The sequence below is a fragment of the Nesoenas mayeri genome, assembly GCF_963082525.1.
Source record: "Nesoenas mayeri genome assembly, chromosome: 13".
NCBI classification, from domain to species: Eukaryota; Metazoa; Chordata; class Aves; order Columbiformes; family Columbidae; genus Nesoenas; species Nesoenas mayeri.
The window spans coordinates 2,109,926-2,135,612 of record NC_137550.1 but is presented as its reverse complement, the minus strand read 5'-3'; the positions used below and the strand labels follow the sequence as shown (position 1 = coordinate 2,135,612).

The 25,687-nt window shown below is 40.6% G+C and overlaps 1 protein-coding gene across 1 annotated transcript in view; it reads left to right on the top strand.

Moving 5' to 3' along the window:
* HTR2C (5-hydroxytryptamine receptor 2C) overlaps positions 1 to 23,328 on the top strand; it is a gene marked incomplete at its 5' end in the record, with an annotated part of 40,421 nt that extends 17,093 nt beyond the window's left edge. Inside the window, 2 exons of the mRNA XM_080352523.1 lie at positions 10,198 to 10,398; positions 22,415 to 23,328. Coding sequence (XP_080208649.1) covers positions 10,198 to 10,398; positions 22,415 to 23,247 — 1,034 coding nt within the window. The 3' untranslated portion in view covers positions 23,248 to 23,328. The remainder of the gene's footprint in view (positions 1 to 10,197; positions 10,399 to 22,414) is intronic.
* Between the last annotated feature and the right edge of the window lie 2,359 nt (positions 23,329 to 25,687).

Here is a 25,687-nt window from a genome sequence, read left to right as displayed (position 1 = left end):
TTTGTTAGTTGAGCTTTTCTTGACTCCTTCTGATCAGCTGATCTGAAATGCATGGAAAAACATTGCATTTTAACACAGTAGAAGCCAAAAGTTTTGAGTCTACTGTTAAAAATCTAGCTAGTTGTCTCCACCCAAGATGCACCACAGGTTATTTGTTATAACATAACAATTTGTTATAACATGGAAAGTTGATGTTGACAAGCATGAATATGGGAAAAACAACTTCCAGGATGAAGTCTTTCCTACATACGCTTTACACCTTACTTTATGTACTTTACTTAATGATTTTTCCAAGCTTTTTCTAGTCCATATTGGGATAAGTAATTCTTGTATCTTGGGAGTAACTAGTTCTACTATGCCACCCATATTACTCATTTACATTTGTTAAATCTACAGCAACAATTATTTTATTATGTTTTGCTAGATTATGATGTTAACGTGTTGTTTTATTATCATAGTTATCTCTGGTTTTGATTTGTAATCAAGTGCAAGATTACACTGCCATGGTAGCATAACCATGGTAATAAAGTGATGTTGCACTTGTTTACAAAGCAAAAACAAGTCTATAAAAACCCCCAATGGTATAACTTAACTAAAAACAATTTCTTTAGTTTCTTTTTCCACCTCGTGAGACCACTATAATTTTCTGGCTTATAGGGTTCTTTGTAATATATGAGCACACCCACACTTAATTTATCCCCATTAAGTTAAACTTCTACTTCGTGTTAATGGCCTACAATTTCTACAAAACTCAACAATGAAGGAGTACCACTGTACCTGGATGGTGGTCATATGATAAGTTTCACTTTGCCGTCTGGAATATGTTTTACATGCCAAAATATTATTGTGAGAAATGGGATCATCACATCCTGCATTGCTGTTTTCAACACAGGCTTCTCATGATTCAAAACTGCAGACCTGCATCATTTGTCAGCAAGTTATGAAGTCAGGCAAGGTTGATGTTGCTGTCTCTTTATTTTCTTCTTGGCTGAGCGATGTCACATGAATTCTAGGATGTGAGAATGAAAGTAGATGTGTAGGCATAATCTGAAGCATTTCTAATTCTGTTCCAGTCCTGTTTCAAGGAAGGACAGTGATTCTTTTTAATTGGGGCAGGTTGCATGTGCACAGGTTACTTTGCTGAGTTTGCTCATGGTGGCCATTGAACTCTTAGGAAACGATGCTCACTCACAGATTTGGCTTGTTCACAGATTTCCTTGGGATTACTGCATATGTAATAATGTTCATTAGCAAAGTATTTCCTTGAGAAAGCCACTGAAGGTGCTGTTGTATCACTTTTCAGACTCCCACAGTGAAAGTTTCTAATGTGACACATTCAGGCCTGACGTTTCTCCTATAATGAAAGGTTTCTCTGCTGTTGGTCAGAAGCAGCTTTGGTACAGTGGCAGAAATGCTTTGCAAGTGAGAGGTTTTCATCTAAGTTATTCAGTGTCAGGAGCACAGTAGATGGCACTCAAGGATACAGAGCAGAATTTCTAGGCATCTTAGTGATCCCCAAATAATTGGGTTTTTTTTACAGTGGTTTGTGTGGGGCACTCTCACACTGGCATTTCTGCCTGTACCATCACAAAAACCAGAGATGCCCATTGTCTTGGAGGAAACTAAAAGGGAAATACATTTTCTAAGTTATTTGTTCTGAGAAATATTAGAAACATAAATAAACATCTGTGAGTGAGGCCAAAATACAGCTTATTTCCCTTGATTGAAGTGATTTCTTGCCATTATGAGTCTCACCGACTGCTTGTACTGCCTTTTAACCTCATCAGACAAGCAAACTGTGACTCATGCTGGCATGAAGTTCAGCCAGACAATTAACCCACTGTCCCTAATAGCTTTCCTGCTGTTGAGGAAGGTGCACTGTACAATAACAAGGAAGATTGAGCCACTGAACTACTTTGATATCCCTAAATTTATAAAAGCACTTGAGAGTGGGTTGCACTTTCCACTGACATTAGACTGGTTCAAGTGTAGCACTGCACTGAAGAACAGCCAAAAAAATGGTTGTATCCTGGTCACATCCAGTAGCTTGCGAGCAAATGGGAGGCAAAAACACTGCTGCTTTTCAAACTGCAGATCTTGCTTTGGCCTCATGTTCCGTTTTATAACCTGAGATGCCATTCTCTACGTCCACATAGAGGGGAAAAAAATCCTGACTGGGCATGCAAAGTATACCAGGCTCACAAAACTCCTGAAAACATCTACATTTGTACTCTCCAAGTTAATGCTAGTGATTTGCAGAAGTTGGTTTAGGGTATGTCAGTTGTTACTAAATTGGCCTTCTTCCTGGAATATGTAGTAAAAGCATTGGCTAGTTGAAGGTCAGAGACCTGTGCACTCAGAATATGGAAACTTTTATATCCAATGAAGGAAAGCCTTATTATTTATATGTCTTTATCCAAAATCAGACATTTTATCAGAACTTGGAGGGCAGGTTTTTCAGCTGCCTTGCCAGGAGAGAGCCTGAGCTGAGAAATAAGATTAATCCCAGGTGGGCTCCCAGACAGCTGTCAGGATGGCACAGACAACTGAGCTGCCACTGAGTTATGCTGAAATCAAGCCAAGGACCTAAAAAATCCCTCTCTGTATGGTTTTGTGTCCTCTCACCAGCATCAGAGCCAGTCCTAAAGTAGAGCCATAGTCTAAACTTTATTTGATATTAGAGACTCTGGGTTCAAGCAGATGGCTTCTTTGTTCCAACCAAGGTAACTGCTCAGCAGCCAGATGTAATCTGAATAATTCCACATAATTTTCAATTTTGAACTTTAGTTTTCTCAAATGATCTGTATGTTTTGGCAGCTATTTCTTGTAATAATGGATCTTTTTCAATTTCATCAGAAATGGGAAAAACCACCTGTTATTGTCACATGTTTGTGCAATTTGTTATGAAACAGTTTTTTGGAAAATATTTATGGTTTTACATTTAGAAGGTATTCATTTGGGGTCTGTGTTTGCTTGTAAGCTTATTTTCCAATGTGGTGTTGGTTCAACTATTGTTTTATTAATTGTTTAAATAATGGGTGAAGGCCAATCCATAACCTGCATGAAGGAAATTAAAGGGGAAGCCACTGTCCTGCTATTGTGCTGACATACAGAACATCAGTAGAAAGAAAAGGTTTACTGGTGTGAATTTTTATTAGATTGTTGTTTCATTTAGATAAAGTATTATGAAGAACTTATATTACAGAATTGTGTGAAGAGATCGTATCTCTGTTGGAGTTAAAATGCTGTAAGCATTCCTTTATACAAAATTGGTGATACAATTCAATTAATTGTACCATTGCCCCGTTAACTGTCTATAACATCAAGGTAAAAATTCCAGATGCAGCTACAGATGCTTGAACTGCGAGCAAACTACATTATTTTCCTCTGACTTCAAACATAGTTTTAGTCTCTGCCAATAAATGAAAAGATGAATGTAACACATGAATTCATGGAATGACAGACTGCACCAGAATAGTTTGATATTTCCCTAAGAGAAGAGATGCTGCCTTAGCAAACATTTTATTAGCAGGGTTATTTTAAGTGTAGTATGTGATAAAGCTGGTTCCTTGCATTTAAAGTATTACTTAAATGATATACAAGCAACCTCTCCCTAGATCAGATAACTACATCCATTCTGGCTTTAAATTGGTTTCTTTCTTAAAAGTCCTGTCAAGACTGCAAGTCATTGCCATACTAGGTGAAAAACAAATAGCTGAGAGGAAATCCAAAGCTCAGGAACAGTGGCAAGGCCCAGTTTGGATGCGACTGATGGCACAGACTCAAGTGAATCGTTTGTGTGGTGTTGCAATGTGGCAAAATAGCATCTTCTAGGTTTGAGTCAAGTGCGGGTTGCCAGCAGTGGTCTCACCAACACTGTATCTGGACCCAGTGTCACCCTCCTTGTCTTACTAGGTGGTTTCTTCCACCCTCTTTGCCACCATATCACCTGAGAGACCATTCTCTGCTGAGCATCTCTTGGTACCCTTAAGCCTTTTGATCTTGCAGCATTCAAGAATACAGTTCCTCTCACACAAAGCATCTTCATTCTTTGTGTGTAGCTTATGTTCCAGTGCTTGGCTGTGTTAGAATATGCACTATTTAAGGGATACAGACAGCTTTAGGATAGTCTTTTTTTCCCCTAGAAAAATGCAGGAGAGAAACTTAGAGGTAAACTAAATTTCTCATGTAACCCAGTGCCCGGGAGTTCAATATGTCAGAAAAACATTAAATTCCACTCTGATGATAAATCAGCAGCATTGGCAGTGCTGCCCTTGAGACCAGCTGTTCCTCTAGCCAGGAAGCTTGACTGCACATTCGTAATCTCTTCTGTGGACGTGCTGGTAATCACTGAGGATTGCGGAGGGTCAAGCAAGATGTTCTGTACTTCTCAGGCATGATGGATATTCTCAGTGCTCTTGGTCGTGTGACTCTCAGGGTGATACGGATATCTTAGAGTAATTTGTCTATGTAAATCTGAAGGAAATAAATTAGCAAAAAAAAAAAAAGAGATACATAGATTTACACCTACTGATGTGGCATTTCGGGCTGAGAAATACTTTACTTCCTAGATAAGAGAGAAGAAAATAATTTAAATTCTTTCATTCCCTTGGGAATAATGCAATGAAGTAATGTTAAAATTGTGTGTAATTGCTTTCTATTTTTGTAAAGCCTGTGGCAGCTATGAAACTTTAAAGGGAACATGGGAAAGCTGGTTAGTATAAAATGCTTCAGTTGGAATACCTTAATGGTGCAATGGGGGTAAAAAGACTTTTAGAAGAGGGCAAGCTAAGCTTTTTCCCACAGCCCGCAACAGTTGACTTCTGTGGAATGTGTGAAACAAACTTCAAAAGCTGCAAAATCTATCAGAAAATGACAGGTTTTGGGTACGTCTTCTGGGTTGTTGTTTCCCATTGTTTGTGCACTGCTCTGAGTTACATCGAGGAAACCTGAGTGAACATTGTTATTGAGTATTGTACTCTTCTCATTTTGGAAGGCTCTGTCCTCATTTCTCAGGGAATTAGGTGAGACATCTCCTGGATTTTTGTTATCGAATTTTCCAAGAGTCAGAGCACTACACAGAGATCAGTGTATGGCCTGGAACAGCTCTATGGCAGCTGGCGGAGGATCAAGAGGTGCCTCGACATGTGCTGTGTTGCCATGTTAACTGCTGGGAAATTGTGCTTTGTACTGGGATTAAGATTTATTCAAACATAATGTTTTCCTACTATTTTTAGTTCAATTCATTCAAGACCTACTAGTAATTAAAACAAAATGTAAATACAGTAAATATCAGAACACAAAAATGAGAAATATTACATGTGTTTAAGTTTTTGGTCAAGCAAATGAACAATGTTAAAGGAGACTATTATTTGAACAGATAAACTTCTCTAGTTCTTACTCCGCATCTCTTAGCTCTGTGGCTTTCTATATATATGCATATGTACGTATATACATATATATAGTTGTACATGTGTGTGTATATATATATAACATCATCATGAGCCTAAAAGATAAAATATACCCTTATTCTTTTTGTGTGGTTTTGAAGGGTGTTTTTTATGCTTTTCTCTATCATGAGAGCTATAAAGCACTGGCTAAACACAACAAATGTGTTCTGAAGCCTTTTACAAATTCCTGTTCATGGTCGGGAAAGAAATCGTTGCTGAAGCTTACTGTGAGTGTGCTGTGAAAAATTTCTGAAGCTACAGGGATGAATTTTACATAACTCCTCACTTTATTGTGGTGTAAGCGGGTATTTTGTCGCTATTATTCTAGATTTGTCCCAAGTGTTACACTGCATTGCATATTTCCAAGAGGTATTCTGGGGCAAATTGCCTATAGAAGTAGTAAATATGTACAAGCAATACTCATGTATTAAAATTTAAATATAGCAAACCAGTCCATTTGTAGCGTGGGGGGCGTTTGTCTGTGTGTGTGCATGCAACTCCTATCTACACCAGCTTAGTTAAAAAAGCTGGGTAAAGCTTGTGAGATTTTGTTTGAGGGTTTGGGGATAAGAAAGGGGTTCCACAATTTCTTTTCAGCCACAGGTCCTAACACTTGGGGTTTTTTTCAGTTAAGCTGTTCTCATGCTATCTGGAATGATTCTATTTTACCATTCAGCATAACTAATTTTTCTTCCATTTGCTTTATTTTGGATTATTCAGTCACCTCCTGCTGCAGATGCTGGTAATTTTTACTCTTATGCAGTGAACAGCACAATGACCATAATAAGTGTTATACAACACTTCTTACCTATATGGGTAAAACCTCTGACAGAAGTGATTAAATTTCATTGTTGCCATCTTTTTGATTGAAAGAACAAAAAAAATAAGGGAATTCTCATCTGACAGCAAATTAACTACACACAGAGAAGGTCTGTGACTTTGCCAAAATGCTTTTGAGTTTCTGTATTTTGCTACCAATAGTTTGTCCCCGTCTCAGCTGTTCGGTGACACACAGGAACTGTGGTTTGCTTTTCCATCCCAGTGCAGGAGATGAAATCCCACTTAGGGACCTTGACTCCTGGTTAAATACGAGTGTTTGACCCACATTTCCCATGAAGACTGACAACATGTTATATTCCATGAGATGGTACTCAGCATTGGAGGTTGAAGTGATATATACAGGCATTCTGCAGAAGTTTCCTTCCAGGATTTCATACCCAGTGTTTTTTGCCCTGATCAGAACTAGAAGCTAACAGTGCTCTAAATGTCATATCTTTACAATAATCCTCTATATGCTTTTCTCTATTAATTTGTCCAGTGTAAACTTTTAGTATCCATAAAAAGTCTGGACATAAAAAAAAAAAAAAAAATCTTCAGTTTAATTACATGCTGGGTAAAGAAATATTGCCTTTAGTTCACACCGGTTGGAGTTATCTAATTCACTTCAGCGCTCTCTTATTTGATCTACTAACCAGTGCATTAAATATATGACTGATTTTAAGGCCACAATTTAATTCAAGGTACAAAAATCAGAATTTCTTACAAATAATTTGGTTCTTGCTTACCCCAGTGTTTAGAGTTGTTTCATTCCTTCTGGAGCCAAATTTGAACTGAGATGCATGCTTTCCATTGGAAATGGGATACTGAAGCTTAGAAATGCTGGGGTCCAATAATTCATTTTACTCAGTCATCTGCACTTCTAAATATCTGGTAATTGCTATACTTGGTGTATGAAATGAGAGAAAATAGAACAAATTAGAGAAACGTTACCTTCTGTAGATGTATTTTTGATGATAAGGTTATTTTAAAGGTATAACATTGTTAGCAGAACTGTTTTTTCAATCCTTGTTTGCATCTTGGCATAGTCATAGGGCATGTCTCTTGTGTTTTGTACATTTATTCAAAACAGAATTAGAACAATTTTTTTATCATTTTGTGCAAATTACTGTCTTTATAGGCTGTGTAGGTGTTTTTCAAATGCAAACACCATGCTTACTTAAAAGTAATTGCATTTTGACATCGGATATATATTATGCCCTTCTTATCAAGGTATAGTCATACATTACAAGCTGCCGTGCTACGAATTTCCAGAGTGACATTTTATTATTGCATATCATTTTAGGAAACTTCCTGAGAAAGTAAAATGTCTCCTCATATAACTGCCTTTTCAGCTAGAAGCATAACAGAGTGCCTTGGGACAGCAAAGACTAAAAGGATTAGCCATTGGAGAGCTCTCATATTACCTTTACCTTTAAAGATGTCCTGACAGGTTGCATGGGCAGTAGTTCTGGGCAGCATTACTGTATCTGTTGGTGGTTGTGGTTCCTGCAGTGCCAGGGGTGACAGCAGGTGACACCTACTAATCTCACACTATGGGTATGAACGTTACTGTCAGTTTTGCTTCTGCTAGTGTTTTGGTTGTAGTGCTGTTGCGTAGCTCTCATCAATAGCAGAAGATGTTCCGGGGGAATCAGTTATGCGAAGTTTTGCATAGCTCAAAAGAAGTAAGAGAGGCTGTTCATCACTCAATAAAGCTGAAAAGGTGGCTGCTGTACAAACCTCTTCCTGGTCTAGCAAATGTCAAGAATCAGATTGTACCCTCTGTAGTGCCACAGATCAGATTGAAGATGCTCCCACACACAGGGAGCCTGGAGGCCTCATGTCCCTTTCTGGAGGCACTGGAAACTTCCCGGCCATCTGCCTGAAAGGAGCGAGCAGCCATCACCACCATCATCACTGTCCCTCTGCGCAGAGGATGCTGCACAGTCACAATCCCCCCACACATATTCACAGGAACCACTTCATCCATCAGGGCACACTCTGGTGCTTTTCTCCAAGTCTCATAGCTCGTTTCAGCCCGTATCAGAAAGCTGGCTCCAGCAACTCGTAGGGAGAAGCAGTGAGGAATCAAGCATGACTGAAGGTGTTTTAGCTTGAGCTGGCAGCAAAAGCCTGGGGCTGTACAGGGAGCACGGGTACCATGTGAAGGAGATCAGACTTGTTCTTCCCTCAGCATTCACTGAAGCATTGTTAAAGAGCAGGTAAATCAGAGGTGTGCTTGGCTGGAGCTCTGAGCTCACCTGAAGGCTGACGGCAATGTTGCAAAGTGTGAAAGAGGGCAAGGAGGCTCTGAATTTGATCATACTTTCATAAAGGGCCTGAGTCAGAATTTAACTGTGTTCAATTCATTTGTACAGCAGAGGTGCCTTTTAAAGATGCTTTTAAAGTGCTTTAATTGATTCCCTTTGTTAAGGACAATTAAATGCTTTCTGCTTTGAGTTTTGCTCTGCTTACAGTTCAGCTAGTAGGGATGATGCAAACTTGCTGAAATAAATAATTTATCTTACCAGAGCTGAGGTCTTCTTGTGTGGGTTTCGTGAGTTACTCAACACTTCCTCTGTGGCTTTCCTGCTGGTAAAATGAGCTACTGTGTCCATCTCATTCTGCCGCGCACTTTGTGAAGGGTTCCTGGGCTTCACTGGCACAATTCATAATAATTTGCTCTGATTCGGTTCGTTTCAGGTGTCTGTATGTAAGGTATCCTGGGTCTCTCTTGCATGGGTAATTTGTTTCAAAATATGCTTTCTGAGACTAACATTTCTCCCTTTCCGTTCAAGATCAGTAAGATGGAGCTGCATCGTTCTTAATATAATGTTGATTCTGCAGAGTGATGTTTCTGATCCTTAGGGCAAACTTCAAGACTGCTTTAGACACCCCTGTTCTGAATGAAGACACAAGAATCTCATTATTCAACTGTTATGAAGTCTCTCATGTTTTCAGCAGCTATAGATACTGTTGACTTGTTTTCATAAGTGTGTTAGAAGCCCAGAGTTTGGCAGGACATGTTATTGATCTTCCACAATCCATTCTGGGCATTAACATGAGAGTATCATTCACCAATCAATTTCCTCTGAGCTTTAATTTAAATACAAGTGCCCCTTGAGGATCTTCCTGAATCACTTTAGCACTCCGGCTGTACTTCAGCACTGAGCAAACTTATTAATAAATGCAGGCACCCAAATGAGCTGCATGCCTGCTGCTGTCAGATGTAGCTATCTAATCTGTTCAGCTTGCTGGCATATTTGTTTCTGTAAAGAATAGTACTCAGCTCTGTCTGCCTTCAAAAGAGTTTTCAAATTTCAGGCACTCAATCCCAGCTGCTCTGTAAAGAGGCAAGTATTCCTCTGTTATTAAGACATGCTGCCTGGGGAAAATATTTAAGGTGAAGTAGTGTCATTTAGGTAGTTGTTAACCTATGTAGAAAAACTGTCTGCTACGCTTCTCCTAAGCAGAGACAAAGTGAGATACATTGAGACAGCTTTAGAAAGAATCTGAGTGAAGTTAATGCCACATAGTGCTATGCAATCCATTAAAAAAATGTGATAAGACAATTATAAATTAATTTAATCTTTGATTTTGTGAAGATATGGGGGAAAGGTTAAGAAAGAGGAACAGAGCTAGAATGGTCACTTGGAAGAATTGCTAAATAAATGTTCCTTTCTCTTTAGTTACTGGTCATGGAAAACAGATGTGTGGGAGCTGGCTACAGGTTTATGGCGAGTTCGGAGCTAGAGACTGCCCAGGGAGAGGCCCTGCGAGAGGTTTCTGTGCCCACTCCTCGTACACGTGCCCCTCCCTGGTATCACAGAGTTAAAATATCCCAACAGAATCTCAGAAATGGTGGCCTAGCTTCCCAAATTATTTCCTTTTCTTTTTTCCTTTCATTTCTTTTCTCTCTATGTTTCAGATTATGCTTGGCCTTTGCCTAAACAGTTGTGCCCTATATGGATTTCCCTAGATGTGCTCTTTTCAACTGCATCTATTATGCATCTCTGTGCCATCTCTCTTGATCGGTATGTAGCAATACGCAATCCCATTGAGCACAGTCGCTTCAATTCCCGCACCAAGGCTATTATGAAAATTGCTGCAGTTTGGACCATATCCATAGGTAAGCAATGCGGCTCACAATCTTAACTGTGTCTTAATGAATAATAGTGTTACTCCAATTTTCATTTAGGATTTTTAAGAGGATACTCAAATTAATTTACCTGGCCTGCATGCCTGAAGATAATAAATGATTACTGGGAAACAGAAGTTTTTCATTGCGGTTGGTCACTGACCAAAATAAGTAGTCGTTTTTCAGAATACCACCACTTCCAATGCTGAAGCATTGCTGCTATGTACATATCAATATGCCAATAATGACAGTAACACAGACAAATGGTACTATAAAACTGCAGTGTAAACAAAGAGGAAAAGAGGATTAGCAAAGACTCTGGAAGGAAAATCCAGACAGTATAAATGACATGTCTACGCTGCAGTTGCTGCAGTTAAACTCACTCAAATTCTGGTAGCAGCTGAAGTGAAGCAACGCAGAATTGCAAGCAGGTGAACAGCGAGGTATTTATTGCTCCTGCACAGGCTTTATAGCCTGTATTATACTCTGCCACAGCTGGATTGCTGCTAGTACTGAGCTAGCAAGTTTGAAGTCATAGTAAATGAGTAGACATAAAAGAAGACACTTTTGTATCACTTTGATAAAAGGCAATAAATAAAGCAACAGTACAATATGGAAGAAAAAGAACTATGATAGCAAGATGATTGTAATATCACAAATTATATGAAGAAAAATATTTTTGGGGGAATACTTTCAATGTGTTTTATAAAAGAAACATTTGGAGCAGGGTCAGAAGAATTGTATGACCACTTTCCTCTGCTGTATTGCCTTTTTTGTTTGAATAAGATGCAGTCTTACAAAGATTTAACATTTAACTTTTCTCCTCTAAAGCGGTTGTCACTGTCAGTGCTTGTATATGTTTCAAGTGCCTGAACTTCTCTTGGGTTTTGTCTGCTTTAGAAGTGGAATATGAAACTGGATGTCTGGGTGCTGTGGGGGCCACTTTTGATGAAGCTTGCCATGGAAAAAGGCTATGGAGAAAAGCAAGAAAATAGCAGAAATATACTTCCTTTCCTCATGAATGTTACAAGAATATCTGTTAGAAAAAAAAATTCACAGGCCTGCTATGGGTCTTCTAGGTAATACAATCCAGAGCAAAATTGGATTTGGTTTAATCAATTAATTTAAGATTTTTAAAAAAATTATTTAAATTCCCTGTGCTGCCTGTTTGGCGTAGGAAAGAAAGCTGCTGAATTCCGTGCATGAACAATCACATGCAAACAACTTCATAAGCAGGATCCTCAGGCTTGATTTGCACAGGCGGTTCAGAGACGGTGCAGAATCTGTGCCCCAGGTTGTGCTGTAACATAGAGGGAGCAGCTGGTATCCCCCCCGCCCCGAGCAGAGCCATTTAAATCTGTCAGCAGCATTAAGTAGCACATTGCAAAATCTGGGCAGTAAGACTGTTCTGCTCCTGTTTCTGGAGCTAACTTGCAGATTTTTGCCTATACTGCCTTACGTGTTGCAGACATATCCTTAAAAATTTTGGCTAGCGCTGAATGTGGCCGCCTGCAGGAGTACCCTGAGGGTTGAGTTGTGGTTTGGACTAAGAGTCCAGGGAATAAAGTAAGGCAATGAGTATATGCATGGTTTGCTGAGTAAACAGACTAGTAGGCAAATGTGAGGCCTGACCAAACAGATGTAAAGACAGACATAGACCTACTTCTTCCTGGAGTTACTGGGTGGGCAATGGGCTCAGGACAATGGAAAATAGCAACATTATGGGCTGTATTGTCCCCCGAGGACAAAATTACCTGAGCCAGGATAGGCAAGGTGACTTTGTGCTGCTGTAGAGTGCAAACATGTCACCCTGTCCAGCTTTCTTGGGTGATGTTTAACAAGTCTGCATTTATAATAGGATGTGAAACAGGTGAAATAATGCATACTGAAAGAAGTAGCTTGTAAATCAGATGGAGTGGCACTTTTCTTTTGCAGGCACGTGGCTTGTCAGCCCTCAGTAAGCCAATGGGTGCTGCATTTATTCCCCAGCACCCAAAGTCTCTAGGAAGAAGCTGTGAGCAGTCCCTCAGCGGGATATCTGCAGTGCTCAGCACTCTGGGGGATGGCCCCGGGCAGCACTTCCCTCCCTGGTCTGGAAAGGGAGATGCATTACACCTGTACCTGTGTGCCCCCCTCTGCTGAGGGTGTACAGCATGTCTGGGCTTTGTCTATGTTTTGTTCATTCTCTTTGATGCAGATACAGCTGGCCCAGGGGCGGTGTTTGCTTACATCACTTTTTTTTGAGCATACAGGCAGAACTGATAGTCCCCAGACACCCTCTTCAGGGCACTGGAATGCCATTGGATTTCTACCCTTCCCAGTGCATGCAATAGGGCTTACCCATTTACTTGAACTTGCTCCAGAAGGTTGATTAAATGGAGAAAAAAAAAAGTACTCTTAGTATGTACCTGGTTTATTTTAGCATAACTTTTTTTACTTCATAAATTAATCTAGCAATATGACAGATACAGGAATAAAATGACCATGGAATGAAATAGCTCACCCAAAGTATGTTGTTGCTGCCTTCTGGCTCTTACCTACTTCTCACTTGGAAGGCCCAATGAAATCCCATGCAATTTTCAAGAGGATGAAACAGGTTAAGTGAATTCACCCTCCCTTCAGTATTAAGTATCACAAATGAATCTGGACATTTCTGTACATGATGAAGTATCCATTTCAAAGCAGCACTTAAATGCAGGTTGCTCGGTTTGCATTTCCTAAATCCTGCTTCAGTTGGACTGAAGAAACTTTTCAATGCATCCCATGTAAAGAACCCTGATTCAGTTCCTGAATCAGAATTTAAAAGTGGAAGTAAAAAGCATGTAATTTATCTTAATTTAGTAGCTTTTGCATTCCATTTTCCTGAAATGTTAATGCTGACAGCAAAATATATAATAGAGGTTCTTTGCTCACTGAGCTATGAATTTGGCAGATTGGAGAAGCCTAAACCTATGATTAGGTTTTTAAGCAGGGGAACATAACAGGGCCTTCCTGTCTGTTGATAATTACTTTATGAATGGGTCTTTTCCAAAGCCCTCTTTGTTCCAGATTAAAGTATATCACAGCCAGTTGTCCCATGTTTTAGCAAATGTAACCTGAGCAAGACTTTTTGTGTTCAGTTAGTGGGAAAAGTGGATGCTGTGAAGTGCTGAGATTATAAAAATGAGTTTTGTGATAGTTCACACTGTTCTGAGGCTGGAAATAGAAATGTGAGCAACAGAAATAGCCACACAATTGAAAATGAAAATAAATTATAGATGTGAGCTTGCTGGCAGAATCTTGATGTTGTTTCAAGGCTTCAGATTTTGCACAGTTGCAAGTGCAAAGGTTTTCACTAGTAACATGTGAACTTAACCATCCCACCAGACTCCCTGTATCCTACTCTGAGGAAGGTGGCCTTGGCCACCGTGACCCCAAGAGGAGATCCCCACACAGCTCTCAGCAGGGTGATGGGCAGCTAGTCAAACTCTAAATGCCCACCAAGTAATACAAGGCAAAGTATAAACCAGATAAATTAATATAAAATACATACCACTTTGGAAATGTGAAGGAAAGCATTTTGAGGACGTGGAAGGGTGTACACACATTGCTTCTGATATGAAAATAAGTAAAATATTTTCATTCTTAAGTTTCTTGTGGGCCAGCTCTGTGCCTGCTAGCACAAAAGCAGTTTTCCTCTGCTTCCCAGAAAGTTCAAGGTTTGGCTATTTACAGACAGTACCAAAATTACACATGCTACCAATTTCCCAGCTCACAGTTTTACATCCTTAGTAACAGTGTAAATTCAATTGATAAATGATGGAGATGTCATCCTTTAAATTATGCTCTTTGTATCAGTGCCATAAGCAGACCCCACATATCCTGTTTCTGTTTGAAAGCAGAATAAGTAACAAAAAAGGGAAATGCACTGTTATGTTAATAACATGATATGTGGTTGGACTTTTTTCTTTTCATTCTCTCTCTGACTCACTAATGATATTACAATTTTGATTTCAGGTAGATATTTGGGGTTTATATACATAATAAACCATTCAACTTTAAAAAGGAATTTTACATCCCCATTTAAACTTTCATACTACTTCATTGTCTTATTGAGGAGGTGTATTTGTAGAAGTGTGAAAGGCATGCGTTGCAAGGATCAGTAAATGCTCATCTGGGATTAAGTGATCTTAATTCTAACAGCTTTTTGCTCCTGCCCTGAGTGTTCCTCTCTTACACAGGCTGAGTAGCCCCGTGCATGCAAACTCTCCTGATGATGTCCTTACAGAGCCTCCAGGTACCAGTTAAGCCCTCCCCATCTCACTGGTGATAATCTCAGTGGGAAATGATACTCAGCTTGAGGAACATGCTTTGAGTGGCACCACTGACATTAAAAGGAATTGTAGTCTCCTTACAGGCTTAGAGCAGGTTGTGCTGGAGTAATTCACATTGACCTCCTTTGGATCATGGGTTTAGAGCATGTTTAGGGTTTTGTTTGCATTTCTGCCCATATGTGTGTCTCTGGGATCAGGGACTTTCTCAGCAAGGCATTTGTTTGTTCCCATGGTGCTGATGAGACACTCTTGCTCCGGAGCACCCTCTGTTCTGTGCTGGGCAGTAGCTGTTCCTTAGAGACCGCGTTTTGGGACAGGAGCACACACACGTGAATTTCTTTGCAGACTTCAGGCACTGGTTAGAAAACAAACCTTTGGACATGTTTCATGAAAAAAAAAAAAAAAAAGGCAAAAACATTGCTAATGGAGAAGACAACAGATGGAAGGTAAAAATATGTTAGCAGGATTTTGTTCAAACCTTTCCCACCAAGCAAGCTGGTTCTGTTTGTAGCTCATCACTTGGAGATAAGGAAGCAGCATTAAGGCAACTATCACTGGCAAGACAAAGGTTAGACAGGCACCCTTCACCTCCTGGAAGAGTGTGTGAACTCCTGACTACCAGCACTGCTGTGGTAGAAGGACAGTAATACTATTGCTGAGAAAAACAGTTGCATGTTAGTAAAACCTGAGAGAGTAGCATTAGTTTCTTTACAGATCTGGGAGAAAACTGTATTAATATACTTTTGCCTTGTTGTGCTTGACATTAGAAGTCTGACTGTGTTTGACTGAAATTCTTCCTGCATGAGCATGAGGGTTATAGCTGATGATCTCTGTAGGCAGAAATGCTGCGGTGGTGGTGATCCTGGTAGTTTTTGTTAGCCTCAAGTAAGTGTGGAGGTGATGTTAGCATTGCAAGCCAGGGTACTGCTTGCTTCTGGTGGAGCAGTAGTGCATGTTTGTGCCCATAAAACTGTCTTCTGGTCGTGTGTGAGACAGAACCTCTTGCCTTATGGACTAGAGCATGACACTAGGACTTTTTCTGCCTCTGTTTCCCATTCATTTGAATTGGCTACAAGGTTGTTTTCTCTAAAGACATTATTTTGCCGGAGTGATTGTACAATGATTCTCAAGAGGGATGTTGGTCTCCATAGCACAACAGCAAGAGTAATCAGGGTGAGGAAGATCATAGCAGTTGATAACAAGTTGACTTTGTATCAAGGGAACTAGCTCGGGATTTCAGGCTTTATTGGTTTGTTTTTGTCATCAGACGTCAGTGAAATGTTTTGCCTGGGGCAGCAGCAGACAGTGATAGTGTGTGAAGTGTTTTGCACAGAAGATTGACCATCCCACCATATTCATTCCCAGAGTCAAGGGAGATGCCAGTGTCTCCTGTTTGAGGTTACTGCATCAGTTTAGGCATCATTGTTTGATTTCTTGGGGAAGCTGAGCCCTGTGAGCAGGTATGCTGTGAGCAGGAGCCCCATCACCCTTTGTTCAAATGCACCATTGGAAACATGTGGCTGAGCAAACCAAGAGAAGTAATTTAGCAAAATAGAAGGGAAAGTGGGAAAATACTTTCTTTCTTCTGTCTTTTACTGGTGTTTTCTGGTTTTCCATCTGGGTTTGGTTTATTCAGTGCTCTTGCAAGGTTTAAGTAAAGGTCAGCAGCTTGTTCAGGCACTGTCACTAATTACATTCCTCTGTTTCCAGTTGTGCTTGTTGAGGGCAGTGAGATCCTTCAAAGTTCAGTCCCCTTTTATCTTTGACTTTAAATCAACACAAGGCTGGCACTGTTGTTTTATTAGAACAGTTAGATAAACCTAGACATAATCTAGCCCTGAAGGTGCATTGTTACTGCATAAGCACATGAAATGCACTGCAATTAGTCTGCTGACATATGGGAAATATATGGAATTTTTGTGGTTTTGAACACTTCGAAAGCCCACGTTCTTCAATTTTCCTCTGAAGAACTTTGCTTTCTGAAACCGGTGCCTTTTCTTTCACAAGTCAGGAGGCTACTGTCTACTGGGGTTTATTTCTTGCTGTCTCTCACTTATTATGAGAGAAATGTGCAGGCAATTTATGAGGCACGTCTCTTAAGAAATCAAACAGTTTTGGTTTAGTTTTCCTTTTCCTTTTCTGAGAAGGTTAGGGTAGTCTGTTCCTGTTTCCTCTAACAGACTTCAATGCTAATGCAGAGTTACAGCAGCTGCTAACAGGTGAATGTCTTAAGATTTTAACCCACATTTATTTTGCATAACAATGCATGGGAGATTAAATATACCAATTTAAACATGCAGTGTTTAGCATGGACAGCAGTGTTCTTGGTTTTTCTCGCTGTGTTTTTGTTGTAGTTTTGTTTGTTTGTTTAATTCTGTGTAAATGCCAGGAGGGTGGTAGTGAGGTCCAAAGACCACCTGCATTGGCAGAACTCTTGCCATGGACCACAGCAGACTTTGAATCCAACGCTGACACCAGGAGAGGTGATCCCTGGAATTCCCAAGCCCCTGTACCTATAGCAAAATATAATGCCTCTTCTGTTCAGCCCTGAGAATCCCAGACATGGAAAGACAGAGTATACCCATACATAGGCCTCTGTTTTCTTTAGTGAGGTTGTTGTCCCAGGAGAAAATCAAGCATCTTCTTGTGTAAGAATGTTGTGAGAAAGAATGGAAATTACTTCCTTCCTTAGTGGAAATAACCATCAAAGACTCCATCTATCCAGTAATCTCTATCAGTCTCATGGGCTTTCACAGAAAAAACACAAGATATTAAACACAAAAACATTATTGTTTTTCATTTAAGTCTAAACTCTGTGAAAGTCAATTTGGACTTATTAGCTGGCTTTTTCTCTGGAACAAGCTAGTAAATGTTTTACAAAGCCACGTTTGTAGTTGTTTGGGTTTTGTTTTATTAATTGAGAATCTGTGAAGAGCATCTGTTACTCTGTGTCCACAGCATCATCTCAGTCCCATTTGGTGAAGTGTTCTGCTGGCTTAAGAATATCTTTAAAGCTGACAAGAATCAGTTAGGACAACAACTATAATTGGATTTGTTATCTGGAGGATGTCTGTCTTGCTTCCCACTGCTCTGTCAGGCAGAAGCTAAAGGAGGACACAAGAGAAAAAAAATCACAGTTATCTTCTGCCTTGTGAACTGCTGTGGTGAAAAGGGGATGTTCTGCTCAAACTGCTGCCTGGCAGAAGGGTACACGGAGCTCCAGGTGTTGAGTCTAGCAGGGACCTGGTTCATGGCTTGTTGAATGGTTGTGGCTAGTTGTCTCTTCTTACTGGGGTGAAACCAGTTGCCCTAGGCACTGCTCAAATGTCAAGCAAGAGGACCAAGTTTGCTTTGAAGAGCAAAGCATGATATACAATAAGCTTGCAAAGCTTTTACCTTGCAAATTTTTGGAACAATGCCACCTCTCTTTGGGAATTCACTGTTGCCTTAGTTAGAAAGGGCTATTTGACACAACTGGAAAATGCCTTCAAGGCTGGAGACCTCAGCTCACTTTATCAGCCTGATGTTTGTTGATGAAGAATGTGTCAGCTCGGGTGCAAGGCAAAAGCTCAGGAAATGCTCTGCACTGGGGCTGGGAGAATGGAGCAGCAGTAGGGCTGGACAGCAGTAGCTTTGGAGCCTCTTGTCTGATTTGGCACTAGGCTTCTTGTGCTAGTGTAGTGAGTTTGGGTTTCTCTGACCAACAGACCTTAGTTCTTAAATTACAAACAGTTACAACCACATTGTTAATACTGTGGGTCGCTTGAGTCAAGTGGAGTTAAATGCTTCCTCTGTGCTTGTTCAAACAGCTGAACTCAAGTAAGGCAGACATTCATGTTTACTCCTGTTCAGGCACCATGGGAATGCTTGGTGGTAAGCACGACACGTACTGATTGGGACAAGCCTGTTGAAATCAGGGCCAGGGTGTGGGCTGTGTCTGCAAGCAGGTATTTGTGCACTTGGGATTATGGCAGTAGCAATTTTGCAGTAATCCCCCATGAAGGAAGCCCCTCAGGGGTGTCTGAGGCCTTCCATGCTTCCCTTCTCACTGCTGGGGTGGTGTAGAGTTGGTCACTGTTGCCCAGGTTGTGTAACAGACTTAGTTCCCTTTAGGACTGGATTGTGGGGTGGATCGGTGATCACTCTCATATTAAAGAATGAGTTGGAAAGGACAAGTGTGAGGTGGGAAAAAGCATTTCAGATGAGGGTGATGCTGCCCATTCAGCAATACCATATGCTAGCTGACAGCTGAACGAATATGTGCTGGCAGCTCCTCCAAGGGCATCTTTCTTCCTACTGCTGTTAATAATGGGATTTTCCTGGACTGGAGGATAAAGCAAAGACCTGGTACTCACTCTCTTCTGTGTTTTATCAGTTTGAAAACACACTTGGTGATGAGAGAGGTGATGGACAGTTTTCCATTAGAGCAGCTACGTCCTCATTCCCTGTCATCAGTGCTGTCATCTCATGCTCATGCAGAGTTTTAGACTGCCATCAGTGAACTTGATTTGTTTATTCATCATATCCCAGAACTAGGTTATTCTTCCCAAATGTACTTCATATATGTGACCATGAAGATATCCCCAAATCTCCCCTCTTGTTTCCCTTGGTTAAAGCAGTAACAGTAAATTCAGACATGACTACTTCATGAATGAACCTTTATTCATTTTGGAGTTTTATTTCAAAGATTATGTGTTATAGAGGGCTCTATAGTATAAAATTATCCATGCAAATATAATCCCAGTGCAATGCCATTGATCTAATTCAGATTTCTTCTTTGTGTAAAGACTGGTCTGTCCACCTCACACAATTTCTCAAATGTCTATGGTTTGATGGAGCTCAGGCATTATAAAGATGTCTTTAATGATGAAGAGTCACTGGGTTGCTGGGATGAAAGTTACTGCAGTCACAGGATTTTGGCACAGGGAAGGTAACAGGGGTTAACATCTCAGAAAGGAAACAACTGCCTTGCAGATGTTAGCACGTAGAGGGAAAGAAAACCAAATACTGAAACTATCACTTGGGCTAAGGAAACACATACTATAATAACAGAAGGCATTTATAATCATTACTTTTCAGAATAAATTCCTTCACTAGATTACTGGCAAATGGTAATGTTATGGTAATGGCAAGTTGCAGATGTATTCTGCAGAGTCCTGGAAAACACTTAGCTGGAATGGGGAAAATGGCCTAGTTAATCTCTTTAGCATGTTACTCTTCCTGTTTAGAAATCCAGAGTCCCACAGGATTAGTTCTAAGAGCTGTGCTGTTCACAGCAACTCCAAAAAAAGCAATCCAGACACAACAATGACGTCAGCATAGGTTATTTCTCAGGTAAAAGAGCTAAGGGAGGACACAGCCAGCCCCACAGATGTGTGTATGTGGAATGAGTGCTCACGGACAGTCGAGTGGCCAGAGGCTAGAAAAGGGAAGACACAAGACATTCTGCTGCTCTCTAACTGCCGAGATGTGCAGGGTTGGGTTTTTTTTTATTCTTTCTTTAAAAGTACAGAGAGGAATTTGCAAAGAAATGGGGAAAGATAATCAAAGGCATAAAATGAGTTTGGCATGAGAAGAGAGTAAATAGAATAGCATTCTTCAGTTCTAGAAGAGATATCAGACAGTAGGGATGATAGAGGTCTACAAAATTACTGAAAAGGTGACCAGAGAGTGATTATTCACTGTTTCTTACAGTAGAGGAACTCTGGGGAGTCAAAGGAAATTATCAGGCAGCAAATTTAAAATGAGAAAGAAATACTTCGCTCATGTGACAGGTTGTGGAACAGAATGCTGCTGAGTATTGTGGAGTTATAAGTGAGATAAAGAATTCATGGAAGATAGGTCTCTCAAAGGTTATTTTATAAATGAGACATGGATGCAACTTCTTGCTGTGGAATTTTCTAAGCTATAATGCTGAAAGCTGCCCCATTTTGTACCATGGTCCTAAACTGGTACCTGCCAAAGAAAAGAGACAGGGCTAAATGAACCCCTGATGGTCTAACTAGATCTGCCCCACCATGTCTTTTCCATGTTCTCACGTACACATAGGTTGTGGTTTTCCAAAACATGTTGTTGCTTTTGTTGGTTTTGGCTATGTCTAGACAAAATTCTTTGGAAGGTTTTGGGTCTGTCCTGTTATGGGACTGAGATCCATAGATCAAGGGACAAAGCTTGGATCTCAGTATGCATGAAGAATATTCAAGTGAGATCCAGTAATCTCACATGAGTCTTGCATTCCCTCTTCTGTCTGTCCCCACAGTAAATTGCTAATGACTTTCACATGGTATGATAGAGCAGCTATACAGATATATATTCCTTAGAGGAAAGCAGTGTTTGGGGACATTAGGTAAATGCATCTCAACTAGAGGTATTCAAAATGCTTTCATTCTTTCATTCCTTCACTCTGCAAGGGAGAAGCCAGTAGCTAGCTGTGGGTGTGGGCTACCTTGTGCAGTCCTGGACAGTTGTGCTCCAGGCTTGAGATGCTAATTGCTCTGCCAATGTGCCAAACAGCATGGACACACAGCCATCTGCAGAGACCTTCCATGCAGGGCTTCTGCTTCAGAAAGGCCTGATGTCCTGAAATCCCAGGCAAACAAACTGTCCTGGGTGATGCTGAAGAGGAAAAAGGATCCAAAATGTTCTTAATCTCACTCATCTGCCACTAAGCCCATGACTGTAGAAAGTGCTGTGCCATGAGGATAGAAGAGAAACTGCCTTGTCAAGTGCAGTGATTCCAGAGGCTTATTAGTCTGCTTAGTGCTTAGGAGTAGCTAGAAGCTGTGCTCCAGTTCTTATTATAATTGAATCATTTTAAGTTTTCTTCCTTTCAGCCACAGGGCTTGTAGCTGAAGTTCTGATTTCAGACCATCATGTCAATCTGATTACCATTTTAGCTACACCTTTTCTACTCTCATGTTGTCTGTTCCAGTTTTTAGCCCTGTATTCATGATAGAAGGATAGGAATCAGGCAGATAGATGCTGCAGCCTTTTCATGTGACTATGTAATTGCCTTCTCTAAGAATTCAAGCAAGACTGTGTATGTGGTACTTCTCAGTTTCACACTGCTTGTGGATGACATGCCTGGGCAGGCAGACCTTGCAGAAGTCACTGTCTGCTTGCACTGAGATAGTTGATAAGGAAAAGCCGTAAGCTTTTCTACCATGTGTCTATGATACCATGAGAGAAGTGGCCATTTTTCCATCAGGATTATTTTAATGTATTTAAGAGACTTGCTTCTAAATCTTTATAGCTGTAATTCTTTTGCATTTTGATAACTTTCCTCTTTAAAGTTTGCTGCTATCTGTCTTATGTCAGTGACTTTAAACCCCCCTTCTAATGGCAAGCATGGACTGGCCAACTGGAACAGAGCAGGGTAATGACTGCCTTTTCTACACAAATCACATATATGCTAGAAAAATAACTTGATAAACCAGTTACACTGCATTAGCTGTGTCAGCTATGGAGCCCAGCAAAGCTGCAGTTGTTTCTAGTGAAGGGTGTGCATGTCCTGGAGCTGTGCTCCCAGGATTATTGTTGCACAAGGTTCTCCCTTCCACTTGGGAGAAATAATTTCTCTTTCAAACAGCTTTAGGCAGTGGGCTGAATATGTGCAGGACCTACACCATCTCTGCTGCCTCTTTGGAGCCCTGTTCGTCCAGGTAACTGTCTCTTTTTTGATCTTGTTCTTCTAGGGATATCTATGCCTATCCCAGTCATGGGTTTGCAGGATGACTCCAGGGTGTTCGTAAATGCTACCTGCGTCCTCAACGACGAGAACTTCGTCCTCATTGGATCCTTCATGGCGTTCTTCATCCCTCTCATCATCATGGTGATCACGTATTGCTTGACCATCCAGGTGCTGCAGAGACAGGCAACAGTGTTCATGTGTGGAGAGGTGCCCAGGCAGAGGAGGAGCAGTGTAAACTGTCTCAAGAAGGAAAACAACACAGAGAACATTTCAATGCTTCACAATCATGAGGGGGCATCTCACTTGAACTCTCCTGTAAATAAGGAGGCAGTGCTTTTTCGGAAAGGAACTATGCAGTCCATCAACAACGAGCGAAGAGCCTCCAAGGTCCTGGGCATAGTCTTCTTTTTGTTCCTCATCATGTGGTGCCCATTTTTCATCACTAATGTCATGTCTGTCCTTTGCAAGGAAGCCTGCGATAAAGACCTCTTGAGTGAACTCCTCGATGTGTTTGTTTGGGTGGGATATGTTTGCTCTGGGATTAATCCCCTCGTATACACACTCTTCAATAAAACGTACCGCAGGGCTTTTTCCAATTACATCCGTTGCCTATACAAGACCAGTAAAAAATCAGCACTGCGGCAGAACCAGTGTCTGAATGTTACTTCAACAGCTTTATATGGGAAAGACCTGACTTTAACTAGTTATCGAAATGGCAATGAACTCAATAGCATGGAACTAGATGAAGCTGAGGAGGGCCTTGAAATGCAACCAGGGACTTCAGAGCTCTCTATAAACAGCTGTAATGTTGTAAGCGAAAGAGTGAGCTGTGTATAAAGGTGGCTCACACAGCCTTTTGCTACAGTGTATCTGTAGCCAAAATATATTGTGTAAAAATGTAAGTGTTGTTCAAAGGACAATGTAAATATTGCATTCTGAACAAAGCTTTTTTTTTTTTTAAGTAAAACGGAGAGTCGTCTTTCCAGTCCAGTACTTAAAATCATATATATTAATATACTGCAGTGAAGTTTAAGGTTCTATATTTACTGTTAATATTAGATCAGAACTATTAGTTACTTTGCATATGTCATGGACAAAACGTTTGAATTCTTCTTCCAGTGCATGAACAAAAATGCTGAATATTTATCTCAGGTGGCATTTGCTGGAGTCCAGAATGGCACGTTAATATTTATATATCAAATACATGCTATTAGACTTGATCAGTATAACTTTCTTTTTCAAGTTGACAGTAAATATGTACTTTAAATCCTCACCCCTACTTGCGCCGTGTAAGGACTGTACAGAAACCTGGCAGAGAGACACCTGGCACCTGGCCAGACATGTTCTGTTACGGGTAGTGCCTTGCTGCCATGCTGGGGCAATCTTGCACTTCAAGGGACCTCTGTTAAATGTTGACTCCCTCTCCAATCCTGCCATTTTCTTTCTGTTCCCCAGGAGGCTCCAGTTTCCCGAAGGAAGGTGGGGAATGAAGTTCTGGTGTGGTTTTGTGATCCTGACTGGGATCACTTGCACACTTGGAGAAGTATGAGAAACAGAACCCCAGTTATCTGCTTCAACCATTTTATAACTGGAGTGCCTCAGATTTATAAAAAGCCCTCCTTTGGTCTTATAGATAATCATCAGCTCTGGGATGGAGTAAGCTGTGCTCAGTGTGCGTGGCACTGACTTCACAGATTGCTTGGGTGATCAGGGTCTTTGGTTAAACTGTAGAAGAGCACTCTGACTTTGTAAGAGCTCTTGTCTTCTTGGTCCTCGCATCTATTTATTCCTTAGCTTGTTCAGCATCTGCTTTTATTTTTCAGCATCGTGGGACTTGCAGTGCTGGTGAAGAAAAACAGCTTTGGGTGTCGACCAGAAGCTGCTGTGCATGTGGTGCTGGTCAGGGTCAGGTGGTGAGGTGCAGAATACACATCCCTGGGAGATGCTCAGGAGAGGAATAAATGAGGGTCTCTGCTTCTTTCTCCTGTTTCAGGAGGGGATGGGCAGAGCTGGACAGAGTATGTGACTGGAATAATTTGCTGGTGACATGGTTCAAAAGGGAACAATCAACAAGGACAGCAAGGCAGACCTGGAGCTAGTCTACATGGAAGATAAATCTGGATTAACTTTTAAATTTTATTTATTTCATTTCACTCCCTAAGTAAATTAAATTACATGAATCTTAATGAAAGTGTCCACATTGGGATTTAATGGAGTTTAAGTAATCTGCTTTTAATTCACACCATGTATAATTTGAATTAATTTTTCTCTGTGTTCCTGTGTAGATAAACCCTCAAGGCATTGTGTCTTTCTGGCACTGTGTCTCTGGGGTGATGCCTGTCATGCAATTTTCCTTGTGTAGAGTATTGTCTAATGCCAGATATCACCCATAAGGTTTTTACATCTTCATTAACTAATGCACAAATGCTGCAGTGCACATTGAACATGGATGCACTTAGCATCACTGACAGCCTCTGGCTATGAAAATCCTCAGAACAGAAAAGCTTACACTAAGCACAGATAAATTGCATTTTACTAACATGAACTGCTTGTACTCTAAGCTTGCTGAGTTCATCCCACCAAAATTGTCTTGTAGAAGAAATGGAAAATTCTACTAGTGCTTTAGTATAATGTTGTGTTGTTACATTGCTGTCTACAGCAACAACCTCGCTGAGGCCACTGCCAAAACACAACATATGGGTTGCATCTGCTGCTGGGTTTCTCCCAGACTGATGTGTTGATGTTGATGGTCCTTTCTTCTTCCTCATCCCCTCCTGGGTAACTTCCATGCAGATAGGTGAGGTATTTCAGTGCAGAGCATGGCTTGCTGCTTGCAGAAGGCAGCAGAGATGCACCATGTGCCCGCCTGCTGCTACTGCCAGGAGCTTGAATGCTCAGGAATCCACTTGCCTCTCTAAAAAGGTCTGGTAATCAGCAGGAAAAGGACTGGCCAGAGACACAAACTTGTGCCTTTGGTGACTGCCCTTTGCTGTAAGTCAGATTTAACTATCTCAAACAGTAATGAAAAAGTCAGGAAGATCACATTGCTTTTCAAGTTCTCTTTTTTTTTTTTTTTTCCCCTTAGGTGAATTCACAGCGTATCTTTTCCAAACATGTGTGTATATATATATGTGTGAGTGTGTACATATATATACATATACATATATATATATTTAAAAGCCAACCACGGACTCTGAAAGCATTCAGCAATAAGTTGAATTACAGTAGCTTCTAGCACATGAGTGAATAGCTCATTTTCCACAACATTCTCAGACTC